Source organism: Microtus pennsylvanicus, chromosome 2, assembly GCF_037038515.1.
Source record: "Microtus pennsylvanicus isolate mMicPen1 chromosome 2, mMicPen1.hap1, whole genome shotgun sequence".
NCBI classification, from domain to species: Eukaryota; Metazoa; Chordata; class Mammalia; order Rodentia; family Cricetidae; genus Microtus; species Microtus pennsylvanicus.
The window spans coordinates 42,135,569-42,152,666 of NC_134580.1; the positions used below are offsets into that span (position 1 = coordinate 42,135,569).

Here is a 17,098-nt window from a genome sequence, read left to right on the forward strand (position 1 = left end):
ATGGCCTGGTCAGTAGCCTGTTATTGTCACTGACTCGAGACCAAGCTTTCAACACATGAACTGGAAGGGGACCTTTTCAGATCCAAACCATAACAACACATTTATTGGAATTTATGTTTGCATAACGAACTTGAAAGACACTGGGAGCTGATAAAAGTGTGTCGTCTGACATAGGAGCAGGTGTGTGAGACTTCTTGATAAACACTTTCACTTTACTTTTGAGCCACATAAATAAATTTATTTTAAAAATGGGACTTATCATTTAATAGGTAGAGAAGAACTAGAAACTAGGAATTATGAGCTCAGTGACAAAGCATTTGCCTAGAAGGCACCAGATTCCATTCCTGGTACTTGAAAAAAAGTTAGAAAGAGAGTTCCCAAGATTGAATCCAGAGCTTTGTACATGCTGAAGATTCTACCTCAGCCCCTGAATGCTGTGGGTATCTAGGAAGACAGATTAATCTTGCTCACTGGTTGAGGAGGCTCTATGAAGGAAAAAAGGACACCAGTCTAAATATTTGGCCAAAGCTTCCATGGATACCAAATTCACACAAGTATTAAAATTTTTACAGGGCACATTCAGTCTAAAATCATGAAGTTAAGTCTCCCAGAAGGCCTTTTGGCAGCAGTGGTCTTTTGTTGAATTCTGCACGTGCTTGCAGTGTGCTGATTCTGTGCTGAGGAGACAGAAAAGCAAACTGCATATAGCCTCACCCTCAATACCAGAAGGCAGATGCTGCCCAGTGGGTGGTTACCGAATCACAGTTGTGTGAAGTGTGGCACAGACGTTCAGTTCTGAGTACCCACACCAAGGTGCTAATAGCTGCGTGTAACTCCATTCCCAAGAGATCCAGTACCCTCTTCTGTCCTCAGAAACCTGCATGCAAGCCCATGATGCATATAAACTCAGGCATACATGTAAATTCAAAATCAGCATGTAGATCTTTAATGTGCCAGTGATTAGATGTTTCCATTTCAAATGATAAAAACCTGAAGCTCATAAAGTTTAAATACTTTCCCTGATGTAACACAGCTGGTACACTGTAGAAGGTAGCATTTGAACCCAAACTTCATCTCCCTTTTTTACTAATTAGCTTGTATAATTGGGACACTCAAGGGATTGACAGAAGGCTTCTGGGGTTTCAGGCAATGTCAGCTGACCCTAGTTCTCTCTACCTGGCTCTCATCTGTTTTCCTGAGAGTGGACTTCCATTTCAGTCTTCCTCTGTAGGCCATTGAGGCTCTGAGGGACCACTGGGCTGTTGGGGCCCTGTTGTCAGCCTTGGGGTTGGAAGGTAGCCCAGTCTCCCAGGATTGCTTTAGTCTCTTTGGACACACAAAGGATAGATATCACATGGCCACTCAGACTTCAGGCCTGGTGTCCCCAGCTCCATCTCCTAAAGGAAACCTCTGCAGAGAAGTCAACTCATCTTTGTCCTTGTACCACTCCCATATTTGCTTGTAGGGTTGGTTTACTGGCAACCTTTCTGAGCTTCAGTTTTCCCACCTAAAAAAAATAGGGGTTTGAGCAGAAAAATAAAATCTTTTTCATGAAGCTCTGTGAACTTTTGTCTCAACTTTTAAAATCTTTTCACATATATTGTTAATGTGAAATATTCATAGCATGTTTTCTCTGTGGAAATCAGCCATGATGTTTGTGCCCATTAGTTTTGTCACTATGCATTACCTACACATAAGCAAGGTCTATTTCCTTGCTCTGTCTTTGTTGGACTTGGTCTAAAGCCTGGTTTGTTGTTTGAGAGGAAGCACATCTAATTAAGGGAAGCGGGAGGAGAGATGTTTTTCAGCTCTTCTGAAATGCTCTGACCATTTTGTTTTTCTTAGGACTGTACGAAAAGAATATATCACTGCAAAGTATGTTGACCACCGGTTCTCCAGGAAGACCTGTGCCTCTTCCTCGGCAAAGCTGAATGAATTGCTTGAGGCCATCAAGTCCAGAGACTTACTTGCACTAATCCAAGTCTATGCAGAGGGGGTGGAGCTAATGGAGCCACTGCTGGAACCTGGGCAGGTAAGGCCTCAGAGAAGCCCAAGTTTTAAAAAGTAGAAAATGAGCATGCCATGGTGGCGTGCTTCTCTCGTTCAGCACTTGGAATGAAGTAGCAGGGAGAGTAAAACCTGGGCTGCACAGCTGAGATCCTTCCTCAGAACAGCAAAAGAAGAAAGAAGACATGAGTTTAAATGAGGGATCATACTTTTCTGGCAATCTTTAATGAGATGTGTGTGCATTAGCTGACCGTGTCTAAGAGAATTGGAGAACAGAAATGCTCTTGATAATTGCTTGGGGTTCCCTGACAGTGAAGCTGCTGGAGGCCTGATAACTACATTTCTCTCCGCCCTCCCTTCTCAGGAGCTCGGGGAGACAGCCCTTCACCTTGCCGTCAGGACCGCAGACCAGACATCTCTCCATCTGGTTGATTTTCTTGTACAAAACTGGTATGGCTTTGTTTTCTTGTCTGAATGAACTGAGAATGCTTTACTAGCACAAACCAGTCCTGCGTGGGGCCTATACCAGAGCTCACAAGAGTTCTCTTGGTTAGCTGTTTAAAACACCTTCTACAGGACACGAGAGCTCAATTTCAGCCCTTTATCTGTGCCGTTGCAGTCAGAGCAACCATAGACCACAATTTACAAATGAGTTAATGGAGCTGTGTATTAGTAAATCTTTATTTATGTAAAGAGGATATAAGCCACATATGGCATACTGTCAACCCGTGGCTTAATCAATACAAAGTACTTAGCAGCTTAGGTCAGTCATACTTAGGGGTTTTCATTGTCTTTGGTTTGATGCAAAGCTGCCGTGACCAGTTCAAGTGAAGTACACCGGAGGTTTGTCCCTGCCCAACCCTTACTAGGCTGTTCTGTAAGCAGCAGAACTTACCCAGAAAACAGCAGTCAGATAGGAAAGTTGGACTCTTGTAGGAAGAATAGTACATGGACACGGCCTAACTGGGTAAAGGCCTAGCTTTCCTTTTAAGAGCTAACACAGCATAGTGGCTAAGAATATTGTCTCCAGAGAGTGCCTGCCCCAACCCCTGTTCTGTAAAGCTGGGTAAGGGAGCAACGCAGCCTCTCCTTGCCTTGTACTGTTCATCTGTAAGGTAGAAGCTGCTCTCTGATAGTCCCTTGTAAGGTGGGTGTGAAGACTAAATGAGGCACTACGTATAAAAGCTAAGTGAAGGCTGGGCATGGAGGCAGAGATAGGCAGATCTCTGCATTTAAGGCCAGCCAGTTTATATAGTGAGTTCCAGACAGCCAGGACTACACAGTGAAATCCTGTCTCAAAAAAGAAAGAAAAAGAAAGAAAGGAAGGAAGGAAGGAAGGAAGAAAACAAGAGAAAATTAAAAAAAAAAAAGCAAAACTAAGCAACAGTCAACAGTGTCTGTCCCACAGTAGTCAGTGCTTTTACTTATAGTCAGTGTTATTACTGTCAGTTTGTATCTTACAGATTAGATGTGATGTTAGAAACATCACAGATGTTCTGTTTGTGTGGTCTTTAAGTTTTGTATTAGCACATGGTTATAAGATTAAGCTCATTGACACATAACTGTAGTCCCAGCTCCTTGGGAGACAAAAACAAGAGAACCACAAGTTTAAGGCCAGCCTGGAGTACACAGGGCCATATTTGGCCCTACTTGAAAGGGGGAAAAATAAAAAGATCAAGAAGTAAATGATTAGTACTGGAAAGATGATGATACAGCAGCTAAAGCCTGATAACATGATAATCAGTCTCTTAAAGAAGGCTCTCACTGCGCCATCCACAGAGTGGGCAGGGAGTGGCAGAGTCCAGAATGTCCGACAGCTTCCTGTTACCCTCACACACCAAGGCAGAGGAAGGCCTTCAGAGTGAGGATATCACCATGCTGTCAAGTGTTTGGTGGCATGTGCCAGCACAGAGTTTTACATAATTTATTTACCCAGGTGGTGGTGGCACTCACCTTTAATCCCAGCACTCGGGAGGCAGAGGCAGGCTGATCTCTGAGTTTGAAGTTGGCCTGGTCTGCAAGAGCTAGTTCCAGGACAGCCAGGACTGTATAATACCCTGTCTGGAAAAACAAAACAATAACAACAGCCAAAATAACCTCTCACATGTCCTAGTGTGCTCTCTGTTGCTGTGATAAACACCATTACTAAAAGTAATTTGGGAGGGACGTGCTATTTAGCCTACACTTCCTGATCACAGCTCATCACCAGGGAACCCAGGACAGGAAGTCAAGCAGGAGCAGAGGCCGAAACCATAGAGAAATGCTGCTTAATGGCTTGCTCAGCCTTCTTATAAAACTCAGCACCACCTGCCCATGGGTGGCACTGCCCAAAGTGGACTTGGCCTTCCCACACCAATCATTAATCAAGAAACTGTCCCATAAACATTCCCACAAATTTTCTTCTGACCTTCGTACATACACTAACATGAAAATATCTAAATGCTAGTATAGCCGAGGATATGGCTCAGTTGACAGTGCTTGCCTGGTATGCACAAGGCCTTGAGTACCGGAGGTGGGTGGAAGGGGAGAGATGTGAAGAAGCCAAGTATGATAGTGCACACTTACCATCTCAACATACGGGTACAGCAGGGGCATCAGAAGTTTAAAACCACCCTGAGCCACATAGGCGTTCAAAGGTAGTCTCAGCGTTGTGAGACCCTATCTTAGAGGGGGGAAAAAAGAGACAGAGAGGTGTTAGAGTATATCTGTGTCTATATGCAGTTTCCCTTTCTGAGGTTTCTGTTACCCATAATCACATATGGGCTATAGAAGTAAATGGAAAATCTCAGAAAAACAACTCATGCATCTTAAATAGCTTTCACTGTAGTGTTTTATTACTCCATCTTATTATTATGATTAATCTTTTATGAGACCTGCTTTATAGTGTGTCCATAGGTATATGTATGATCTGCTAGGTTTAGGGGAAAAACAGGAAACAGAGCTTAGAACTATTTGTGCTTTTAAACGTGCATACACCTCACAGATGAGAGAGGACTGAAGCTCACACTCTTTTCAGTTGTTGTAGCTCTCTTTCTAATAATATTGCACTCTTTCAGTGGGAACCTGGATAAGCAGACATCTGTGGGGAATACAGTTCTGCACTACTGCAGCATGTATGGCAAGCCGGAGTGTCTGAAGCTGCTGCTTAGGAGCAAGCCTACCGTGGACATTGGTGAGTGCGGCCGTTCTCGGACGTTCCCCAGGACTGAGACTGCACATACATCACACTTAATGTTCCTTGCTTCTTAGATGGTATCCTAGATAATTAACTGACTTTATTCTTTCACTGTAGTTAACCAAAATGGAGAAACTGCCTTGGATATAGCCAAGAGACTCAAGGCTACCCAGTGTGAAGATCTGGTAAGCAAAACTAAGATGGGAGCTTTGTTAGACATCAGTAGCCTTTGAAATGTTATTCTGAAAGACTGAAATTGGGAAAAGATGAAGCAAATTGTTTTATTTCTGAATGTTAGGTAAAAAAAATACAGGAACCTACTGAGGTGCGTTTGAAAGGGTGGAGAAGCCATAGATTTGTCTCCTAACTGCAGTTAGTTGTCACACTGGAGGTGAACAGCCTTGGTGGGGTTGAGGATTAGGACCATGCTTTGTATTTGCCAGGATGTCTGCTGCTTTGCAGATAAGGGTAAAGAACTATTTAGGGAGTCACTTTCAAAAACTAGACAAGTAGACTATTGAGTGTAATGGTTCTCCGTATGTTGAGCGCCATCCTCCCTCCTGCTTCCAGCATTCTGTACACACTCAGCTTTTTCACCCCACTAGTTCTTAGCGAATATTCTGTACCTCCACATAAGCATGGTTCTCTTAACCATAGTGTATAACAGCTGCTCTCTGTTGCTGGCAGCATAAATCACAGACTAGACAAGCTGTAAAGAAAACAGGTTTATTTGGACCCTTGGTTCAGAGCAGAGGGGCTGCATCTGTGGTGGCCTTTTTCCTCTCACAGTTAATCACACATGAGAGACATGGGAGTGCCTTTGATGCCTGATCTTTGTCCCTGCTCTAAAGCCACCAATATTAGTGGCTCTTTCCTGATAACCTTATCTAATCCCCATCACCTCCCAACTGCCCTGCCTCTCAGAACCATACCCAAGTTTCCACCCTTTTAAGACTTTAGGTGAAAATTAAGTTTATCTTAATGAACTGGGAATAGTGTGTGTGCCTATCATCCAAGCACTTAGGAGGCTTAAGTAGGAAGATCACAAGTTTAAGACAAACCTGAGCTTTATAGCATGGCATTGTAATAAGAAAAATAACTACATTTCAGATGCTACAGCCCTAGCACATGAGAAAGAAAGGGTAGGAAAAGACATTAAATTCCACTGAATTTAAATTTCTTCAGAGTGTCAGATTCCAGGCCTGGCAGTTGTACTTTTTGTTGCTTTTGATACTTTTGTTTCTTTCTTGTTTTGTTTGGTTGAGTCATTGTGGGAGACTGCAGTGGAAAGGAGAAAAGGAAATGACGAAGAGGAGGATAGCTTCAAACTTCTAATCTTCTTCCTCAGCCTCCCTAGTGCCAGGCCTTGCTCCACACTCGCTGGCTGTATTTTGTATTCTTATTATCCCTTAAGATTATTTATTTTTAATTTATGTGTGCGAGTGTTTTTCCTACATGTATGTCTAAGTACCACTTGTGTGCCTGGTGCCTGTAGTGACCACAAGAGGGCATTGGATCATCTAGAACTAGAATTACAGGTCATTGTGGTGCTGAGAACCAAACCTAGGTTATCTGCAGGCACAGCAAGAGCCATTTCTCCAGTACCTGTATTTTGTACAGGTCCTTTGAGACCGTTTTCTCAACCCACACTTCATGAACTAGAGGAGAACCACAGATTGGCTCAAACTTCCAACTCTTTCTCATAAACCTGATGCCTCTTGATTTTATTTCCCAATCCAGAATCTGAAGTTCTGAGGATCTTTGCAGTAAGGAAACGTTTGCTTTTGGAGAAAAATCATGCAGTCAGACTCAGAAAGATTCCAGCAGGGGATAGGTCTTCACAGTCCCAGAGCCAGTCATGCAGCCTCCCAACTTGTCTGGTTAGAGTGGGGCCCACTGGGCCATGTCATTGATCCTTTGGGAACAAGCGAGGGGGTGCTTGTATATCGGAGTATTTGAGCATTTACATTAACTGGTGTGCATTTGCTGTTCCTTCCAGCTTTCCCAGGCTAAATCCGGAAAGTTCAATCCACATGTCCACGTGGAGTATGAGTGGAATCTTCGGCAAGACGAAATGGATGAAAGTGATGATGATCTGGATGACAAAGTGAGTGCGAGGGTGCGTGCCTGGGAGTGCTGCGCCCTTCCCGAGTACATTGACTTGGGCCCTGCTGGGTGCCACTTCACAGCTAGACAACAGAACCTATGGAAAGATGAGAAATAGTCATTTGAAGGAAGTGGCACATAGAACTGAGGGACCAGCCAGCGAGCAGGCTGCAAGTCCAGCAGTAGTGATGTGACAGAGTTGAGGCTGAAGGGGTTCTGAAAGCCAAATTCCTTGGTCTTTAGGGACCTGTGGTCACTTTTTCTTCAGCTCTTCGACTGACTAGATGAGGCTCACTGACATTTTGGAGGGTAGTCCAAATCCTACTGATTTAAGTTGTAATCACTTTTAAAAGCTACATCTGCCAGGCATTGGTGGTGCACACCTTTAATTCCAGCACTTGGGAGGTAGAGGCAGGTGGGTCTCTTTGAGTTCGAGGCCAGCCTGATCTACAGAGTGAGTTCCAGGACAGCCAAGGCTACATAAAGAAACTTTGTGGGGGAGGGGATCTACATCTAAATGGATGTTTAACTAGACCATTGTAGCCTAGTTAAGTTATAGAATTAGCCTTATAAACAGCTAACTAATACTCCTGTCACTTATGAAGAACTTACATGTGGTCTAAGTTGAACTAAATATTTTTCTTGCAACTCTGTCTTTTCTGAAACTCACAGGAATGTGGTTATTGTTCCCAGAGAAAACTTAGACACAAAGAGGACTTAACATCTTCTCTGAAGCTTTCTAGTGACAGAGACCATCACTAGGATTAAAGCCCTGGTCCCAGTGACTCTCATTGGTGGTGTTGAAGTACCTCCAAAAGTTGGCCATGTTTATCATGTGTGTGCCAGGCATTTCCTGTGTGCCAAGCAGGAAGTAAGGAGTGTTCAGACGCAGAGGTCTCAAAGCTCCCATTTCAAAAGGAGAGACATGATAATTCAGATGATAATGTACCTGTCACAGTGAGAGGTTGGGGGCTTCCTGAGCTATAGATCTGCAGCCTTGGTGAGCCCTGACCATCTCATCAAGAAAGTAACACTAGACACAGGTTTCTGAGAGAAGTGGACATTGGCCAGAGAAAAGTAGGGAAGATAAATCAACTTTTGCTGTGAGTGAGAAACATCCCCAGGGGGAAGGGGAGGAGGTGCCCTGCAAGGTCAGGAGTGGTTTTTTTAGGCCCAACCTTAAGCAGTCAGAAACCAGCAAAGGCTTATTAGCTGAACTCGGTTTCCCACCAGCCTTTGCTCCAGTATATACAGTGAGATGGGGGAAGAGATCACATGCTGGGAATGAATTAAGAGGGTCTGTCTTAGGTCTCCATGGAGATTCAGGTGATGTGTAATTGCTACAGTTATATTTGAATGGTGCTAGTGAAATACTGCATGGGCGATTGGAAATGGTTTGCAGCCCAGTAATGTAGGGTGGGATTTAGAGATCTGAGCCATTGGCATGTGGGTAGCACCTTAAAGCCAAGTGTGGAAGACAGGTGAAGGTAAAAGGTTGTACAGGGCAAAGAACCTTAAAGAACCTTGTGTAACAGATCATAGGTTACTGGGAATGTTCAAATGAGGCAGGCACATCCTTTGCAGGGAGGTGTTTGTTGAAGGCTAAACATAACCGTGACCTGACCTGTAACTCTGGTATGCCCTATTGATCCCTGACTGACACTCATTGGTGGGACTGTTAGTGATGAAGATGTAGGATATAAAGTCTTCCCTTCATTGTGTCTCTGCTGTGAAGCTGTGTTGATGGCTGGCATACCCACAGAGCCACAGGAACCAGGTGACCCTTAACCCACTCTGCAAGGGTCTTCTTCTGGACACCTCAGGGACAGTCCTTGAGTCTCATCTCATCTGTTGTTTCCTGTACCAGCCAAGCCCCATCAAAAAGGAGCGCTCACCCAGACCCCAGAGCTTCTGCCACTCCTCCAGCATCTCACCACAGGACAAGCTGGCACTGCCAGGGTTCAGCACTCCACGGGACAAGCAGCGGCTCTCCTATGGAGCCTTCACCAACCAGATCTTCGTCTCTACAGACTCACCCACATCACCCACCACTGAGGCTCCCCCTTTGCCACCTAGGAATGCCGGGAAAGGTATGGGCTTAAGGAATGCTTGTGGATTTGACCTCATTGCTGCTAGTCTGCTTTAAGTGGCAGAATATGGAACATACTGTCAGGGATAGCTTGAAACTGAGACTTGTTTCTCAGGCACCATTGGTGGCAAAGGTAGTATCATGGATATTCTTGGTTTGTTATCTTACAGTAAGCGCCTGTGAATTATGTGTGCCTATCCTACAAAAAAGGAAACTAAGATTAAAAAAGATAAAGAAGCTTTTCAGTGTCACACAGCCAATACTTGAGCCCAGTCTGAGTACCACATGGCCTGTGCTCTTTGTAGTAGGACTATACTATTGAGTCTTTGAAAGGCTACTTTTCTCTCTACTGAGATGCCTCTGTTAAACATGTGACTTGCTGGACTAAAGAGGTAGCTCAGTTGGTAGAAAGCTTGTCTTTTGTATATGAAGCCCTGGGTCTGATCCCAAGCACTGCGTAAAATTGCATGTAGCAATTGCATAATTGATATTCTTCCATATAACCTGAACTCATGCATTGTTTTGTTTTTCGAGACAGGGTTTCTCTGTGGCTTTGGAGCCTGTCCTGGAACTAGCTCTGTAGACCAGGCTGGCCTCTAACTCAGAGATACACCTGCCTTGGCCTCACAAGTGCTGGGATTAAAGGTGTGCACCAGCACCGCCCAGCTACCTTCATGCTTCTTAATCAAATTACTTATATTCTTTTTACAACTTCAATATTCATTTCCCTTTTCTTTTATTGCTTTCCACTCTAAAATATGAAATACCTACCATACTGTTAGTCTCCTTTATAATTCTTCTTTCACTTGCTGCCCCTACTACTTACAGGATTCCTAGTCGAATGAATTACTATTATTGATTTTTTAAAAAGCTGCACTACCATAGCAATATCCATAGCTATAATAGCCCTATTTAATTGGCTGGTACAGTAAACAATGAAATGACCAGAAATTCATGATCATTATTGGCTGACTTTATAGCAAGTTTGACAACAACCTGGATTTCTTGAGACCCTGGATAAAAGTGGAGTGGGGTTGTCATAGTGGTAGGTAGTATTTATGAGACACTTGCCTCATGCGAAGTCATACACCAAGCTCTTATTCATCCGAAGGATTCTGAATGAGGTAGGTACTACGGTTATTGGTGTCTAGCAAATTAGGGATTAAAGCTCACAAATGCTGAGTGACTAACTGCCTAAGGTTCTCATCTACCCGGAATCCTTAGCCAGATCCTATATGAACAGAACCCACAGTCTTATACCCTGGGTGATGTTGTTTTCCCAGAGACTTGGGGAGGATTGCCTAGGCTGTTGTTACTCTGTATGTTACAGATACCTTCACCACCAGCCTTGAGTCTCAGGCCAGTGGAGATGCTTCCTGCTCTGTTACCACAAAAACTTGCCCTTTGTCTTCTTCCAGTCAGTGTAGAGGGTTAGTAAAGTGCAGAAATGCTAACAGCATCAAGGGTTATTACTCCCAGGGCTACAGCTATGAAGTGCTCAAAGCTATAGCTGCCAGAGTCCAAATGAGGGATTCTCCCAAGTCAACACAGGTTTGCCGCGCCTCCTGGTATACAATGACAGGCCTATTTGAATCACACTGGTGCTATTTATTTTCTGGCAAATGTGAGCTTTATTCAAAACTTTTTTCACAGCTTATTCTCCATTGAAATCGTGTTATAAATGGGAGCTGTGTTCTTAGAGAGACCCCAAATGGCCTTGTAGATCTTAAATAATAGGGAACGTTACAATAAGACTTTGGCATGAGCAGTGCTCATCAAAGACAACAAGTGGCCTTAACAGTAAAGCGCGTGGAAGCCAAGAGTTTCTACAGTCTGCTAGAGCACGCTTTTAAAGACCACTAACAAATACAGCTACAAATCCATACTGTGTGAGCCCTGGGCTGTTCTCCCTCTGCAAATCACACTTCTAACAACAAGACAGAGAGGAGCCGCCGAGCCTGATTATATAATGGGAAAATGGACTCCGAATGATTTCATGGGCCTGTCTTGACAGGCAGAGCCTGCACCTGTTCAGAGAGTCTTCCCTGACACCAGAACCCAAGAACCAACACACCCCACCCCCACCTCCCGCAACCTCCTTCTGTAATTTTATCTCACTGGGACGCAGAAAACCATAAAGTGCTCTATCTGGCTTAGTGCCAGGCATCACTGGCCTGCACTGAATAAATTCTAACTAGCTCTTTTCCAAAGACCCAGAAAACAAAGACTACGTTTATTTAATGGGTCAGCTGCTGAAACGGGCTTAGAGATTTGGTGATAGCAGCCACAGTTAACTGAGGAGATAGCCCCCCTACCCCTTCCCTTTACAAATAAAGCCCATGCTTGAAAATGGAACTTGCTCTGCTAACTGTTAGCACTCCCCCTGGGACATCAGATTCCCAGCATTGGACTGTCCGATGCTGATGCAGACAGAGTCTCTAATGACAGCTACCAGGCACTGACCCATAGCTGCCCTTAGCCAGCTGGGCTCTCAGGCTCTCACATGTGGAGAACTTGCAGTGTTTAAGCTGGAATTCTTAGAGACCACTGTTAAAAAGCCAGCTGACACCCTGTGCAGACGTACTTGTGTGTCGTAGTCCCTGTGTTTTTCCCAATCCATCCAGCTAACTGGCAGAACCATCTGCGTGAGAACAAAGCTGTCTTCAATCAGTCGTCCTTGGGATTAGAATTGCTTTCTCTTCACAGCAAGGAAAGCCCTGGTCCTTGACTATAGTAGAAGCTGTCCCCACAGACCCAAATTTAGGAACCTCTGGATAATGGCTTCCTATGTCAGAAGTGATACCTCTGGCAAAGTCCCCACAAATAAGAGGAGTTATAAAAGGCAGCAAGAGAGAGAATTCTTCTGAACCCGGCTATGGAATATTTTCAAAGCCCTCCAGCTGCTTCATTAGAATTCAGGAAGTTTGATCTAAATTGCTATCAGCCAACGCCTCCTGTACTTGAGTAGCACCCTAGTGAGTCTCAGAACTCAGCAGCTAAGTGTGCAGATATTCCTCATGATCAGCAGCCCCTACCCAACACTTTAAATGCTAGCATAGAACTTAGTGTTTATATTAAAGCTAAGAGAATCCTGAAGGACAAGCACTGCCTGTATCCTGTTACACAAACAAGAAACTGAGCCCTGGAAAAAAAATTCTCTGCAGATCATACAGAGCTGAAGTAGGAGAGAAGTTAAATCAGTCTGCAGCTTGTCAGCTTCGATGTCTTCTTTCCTCGTCAAGAGAAACCCACTCTTTCCCTTACACGGAGTAGTCCTCAGTACCCATTGACACAATGTATGGAGACATGATTTTGGAACATGTGAAATACGCACTGCTCCAAGACACCCCTGTTAGGTCTGCTGGGCTGTGGCTGCAGCTGCTTCTGGAGTGGCAGAACATGGGGAACAGCAGAGCTGCACAGCCCATCCCACAGAAATGAGGACGTGCAGGTACATATTGCTTGCTTATGCTTGGTTGACTTAACTGTTTAACAGTAATTCTAAGGTTTAGAACCATGGCTGTCTGCCATGTTCACCTTCACGCCTTTTGTGTGTCACTGGCATAAATTTAAATACAACGTGGAATCATTGCCTCTCACAAGAGTGGTAGAGATAATTGAGCACTGTAGGAAACTCTTGGTACAATACCAGGCACCATTTGATCCATCGGGCTGGTCCTCTGCCTAGCTTTGGTACCTCTCTCTGCCACTGCCTCTTTTAAGAAAAGAGTTTTCAGCTGGGCATAATGATGTGCACCTTTAATCCCCACACTCAGGAGGCGGAGGCAGAGGCAGATGGATTTCTGTGAATTTGGAACTAGCCTGGTCTACAAAGGGATTTCCAAGACAGCCAGAACTACACAGAGAAACCCTGTCTTGGGGGGGAAAACAAAGAAAAGGAGGGGGAAAAAGTCTTCAGGGAACTATGATTATAAAGTAAGGAATGATTAATCTCAGTGAGCAGTAGTTGCTTTGAAGAACTAAATTTTTAAACTTTTAGAAACAGGAACAACTACTGCTGGAATCCAGAATTATTACTGCCCTAAACAGCACGTGGATACTTGAGAATACGAACCCTGACTCTCATACATGCTATGATGGAGACCTCCTACCTCACATAGGCTCTAACCTCAGTCTGCTACAGGAGCAACTTGTGCAAAAGCAGCGCCATACCTAGTACTGCAAGCCACAGTAGATGCTGTTGATGATAGATAGCCTGGTGCCACAAAGAATATTGAGCCAGGTGCTACTCTTGCCATCGGTTTAGGTAGCAATACTAACCACCTTCATTAATCAAGGAATATGGTTTGAGAGTTAAAAAACCTTCAGATGGCTCCATCTGTGTCAGGCCAGACCTCAGCTACTTGGGCAGACTCAGATCCTAGAAAGCCTTTCCAACTTCCTTCCCTCTCCAGGAAGCTCCCTTTCCTCTGCTCACCAAGTCCCCAGGATTCCTTCTCCTTAAAGGCCAGTCTAGCCCCGTGTCTCTAATCCTGTATTTAGTTGACTCTGCTGAGTTTCAGGATCTTTATCCAGAAGGAAGGATTTGGCATTTGCCTTGCTGAGTCACTGCTTTGAGCATACACAGTAAAGTGGCGAGCAAATGAGTCTGGACAGTTCCGCCAGAGTGTGCTCATTCCACAACTATTTCAGGAACAGAAATACAGACAGAGCAAAGAATGTCTTTGTGAGCTCACAGAATAATAAGAAAGCAAGCACGAAATGCACCATCGGGTCAGTAGGGGGCGATACAAGAGGAGAGCTAAGCTTGCTGCTTTGAAGGACAAGATTTGCATTTCATCCTGTCCCAGTTAAAACTACTCTAGGACAGGGCCTATGTATAGGTTTTCTTAGCACATTGTAAGAAAATGGTGTTCATCTGTGTCAGGGGCTATTAAATTTATAAGAAAGAATCAGTGAAAGTATACCCCAAAAATATATAGCTAACGTAAGGAGTAGGCACACACAAAACTAGACCACATGTCCTAGGGAGGTGACAGTTCACTTGCTGAAGAGCCCTGTATAAAATGTCTGTAACAGTTCTACTAAATACAGCTGTGCAAGCATTTTATGCACAGTATCTCCTTCTCAGAGGTCGGTGGTAGAAGTCAGAGACAAGTGCAGAGGTACAAACCACTCGGCTTACTGCCATGGCTTACCATCAGGAAAGGCACCACTGGCTGAGTCAGACAAACCTGGGAAGTATTTTCAGCACTAGTACTCATAGCCTGATGCTTTGTCATTTCTGGGACTTGTATCTCCTGGGACAACCCTGTGAGTAGCTTCATATAACAACTCATGGACTTTGCCTTTCAGTCACATTGGATTTGTATTTAGCTTGGGCTTTATGGTTTTTGTTGTTTTGGTGACCTTTATAAATTTCTCACATTCCCTTTTATTATTATTTTAATAATTGTTAAAGTCTTATTATTTAAAAAAACTTGCAAATGAATAGAAACTTTACACACCAAAACTAACCAGACCTTACAGTTAAAATAGACGTACAGGGCCGGGCAGTGGTGGTGCACACCTTTAATCCCAGCACTCGGGAGGCAGAGGCAGGCGGATCTCTGTGAGTTCGAGGCCAGCCTGGTCTACAAAAGCAAGTTCCAGGACAGACTCCAAAGCTAAGAAGAAACTGTCTCAAACCCCACATACACACCAAAAAGAAAAACGGTGTTCAGAAGGGAAGCTGTGATGTACCAGATTTTTTGCTTAAGCACATCACATGAAACACCTCGGGCTAACCAAGAGCTTTGTCTTCAACAGGGACCACTGACTCAGGCTCTTTGGTCAAGTCAACCTGACTTCTGGTTATGGAAAAGGAAGAAGAGGAAAGCCTGATTTCTCTTGCATGGGGAGGGTGGTGGTGTTGTATACATAATGGTTACAGAAGCAATACTTTTATCAGAAAGAGACTGAGGGCACATGAAAAGCTAAGGCTGTTCTCACTCTGACAGCTCCTTCCTTCCAAAGTCCTTCTCTATGTAATTATACAGTGTCTGCCTTTATATACTGCTTGTTACAGTAATTAACATACACTTCCCACTCCTTTAACTACCATACTATTAAAAAATTGGATTCGTTATATAGGAGGATCAGCCATATAAATTTAAGGGATGTTTATAGAGCATGTTATTTTTTTTTAAAGATTTATTCATTTATTATGTACACAACATTCTGCCTCGATGTATGCCCGCTCACCAGAGGAGGGCGCCAGATCTCAGTACAGATGGTTGTGAGCCACCATGTGGTTGCTGGGAATTGAACTCAGGACCTCTGGAAGAGCAGTCAGTGCTCTTAACCTCTGAGCCATCTCTCCAGCCCATAGAGCATGTTATTATAACAAATAATAATTAATTGTAGTCTTGAAAATCGTCAAGAGTGGTAGATTGAGTGTTCTCACTACAGTAAGTATACGAGGTGATGAATGTTAATTCACTAGTTGAACCATTCTACAATGTGTGTGTGTTTCAAATCAATGTAGTGTACCCAATGAACATAAGACAACTTATTGAATAAAAAATGTAAAAGGAAAACCATTAGAAAAATAGAACTTTTATCAATATTACCAGAGTTACTTAAATATAACTTTAGTCATTAAGTCTTCTGTAGGGCATGTTAGAATGTGTAAATTACAGCTCTACAGATGAGCTTTTCGAAAACCTGTGTAGATAATTTTCTGTGAAATTTGAAAGTTTCACTTTTAGTTGGTCTTGAAGTAGAAGACCTGAGTTTTCTACTTTATTGAAACCCAAATGCGCAACATACAGGAAAATCATCCTGCTGGCTTGCACCAGGAATTTTTTGCATGGATGTGCATTGAGTGCCCAGGCTATGGCAGGCACCAGCACTGGGAGACAGATAGGCAGTTCTTCTCCTCTGTGAAGGTGTGCAGGTAGGGAAGGAAAAAGAGCAGTTTCTGTGGTGCAAAGCAGGGGACATTCTAGTTCCTAGAAGCCTTGTTGAAGTCCAGACATTAGTAGCATTCACTCCAGAGAAAAAGGAGGTAGTAAAAAAAAATTCTGGATAAGGTTACATCTGAATCCCCTTTTTAAAGAAGGGCAATAAAGTACATTGTATGAAATTCTCAAAGAATTAATAAAAATATCGTGGGTTTTTTTTTTTCATTTTAAGATGAGGGTAAGAGATAGAAAAGATCCCCACTGTGTGTCTAAGGATCCTATACAGAAAGTCTTGGTGTAGTCAGAGACGCAAGCTGTTTTCAGGGCTGAACGCCTGGGCCACAATCAGATCATAGTTCACTGAGTTGTAACTTCGTGTCTTTGGCCAACTCCCTAGATCTTTGGATCTGGATTCTGCTTGGTTGGTAGTGACTGGGTGCCTACTGTATGCAATTATCCCTGAAGTCACAGACACATAGCATCTTGCTTCAGTATTTAGTACTGGACAAAATTTGCTGCAGTATCATGTGACCTTTCATAAGATGCACTTCACCAGATCGTCTCTAGATGGCAGTAAAATGTACAAGAGAAACTCACCATTGTCAATTATCTATTTTGAATTTACTTCCATTTCCTCATATTGAACATTGTCATTTTTCTCGTGAGCCACGCAGAAAGTGCTGCCCTGGATCGGAGGATCCAATAGCACTGACTGCTAGGACAAGTGCCTCTCTCATTCCTGGACCTGCTTTGTTCCTGTCCAGTGGGATCTGCCATGCCAAACCTCTTTTCTTGGATGCATGATAGCCAGCATCA

General features: G+C 43.7%; 1 protein-coding gene across 5 annotated transcripts in view; it reads left to right on the top strand.

Moving 5' to 3' along the window:
- Nucleotides 1-17,098, top strand: part of Asap1 (ArfGAP with SH3 domain, ankyrin repeat and PH domain 1) — a 284,912-nt gene that overhangs the window by 243,553 nt on the left and 24,261 nt on the right. For all 5 annotated transcript variants that reach the window (XR_012909632.1, XM_075960908.1, XM_075960911.1 and 2 more), the window contains exons 19-24: nucleotides 1,846-2,032; nucleotides 2,372-2,457; nucleotides 5,064-5,179; nucleotides 5,300-5,367; nucleotides 7,182-7,289; nucleotides 9,156-9,378. Coding sequence is in view for 4 of the 5 variants with exons in the window: in XM_075960908.1 (XP_075817023.1) it covers nucleotides 1,846-2,032; nucleotides 2,372-2,457; nucleotides 5,064-5,179; nucleotides 5,300-5,367; nucleotides 7,182-7,289; nucleotides 9,156-9,378 (788 nt within the window). In the remaining variant the exon portion in view is untranslated. The remainder of the gene's footprint in view (nucleotides 1-1,845; nucleotides 2,033-2,371; nucleotides 2,458-5,063; nucleotides 5,180-5,299; nucleotides 5,368-7,181; nucleotides 7,290-9,155; nucleotides 9,379-17,098) is intronic.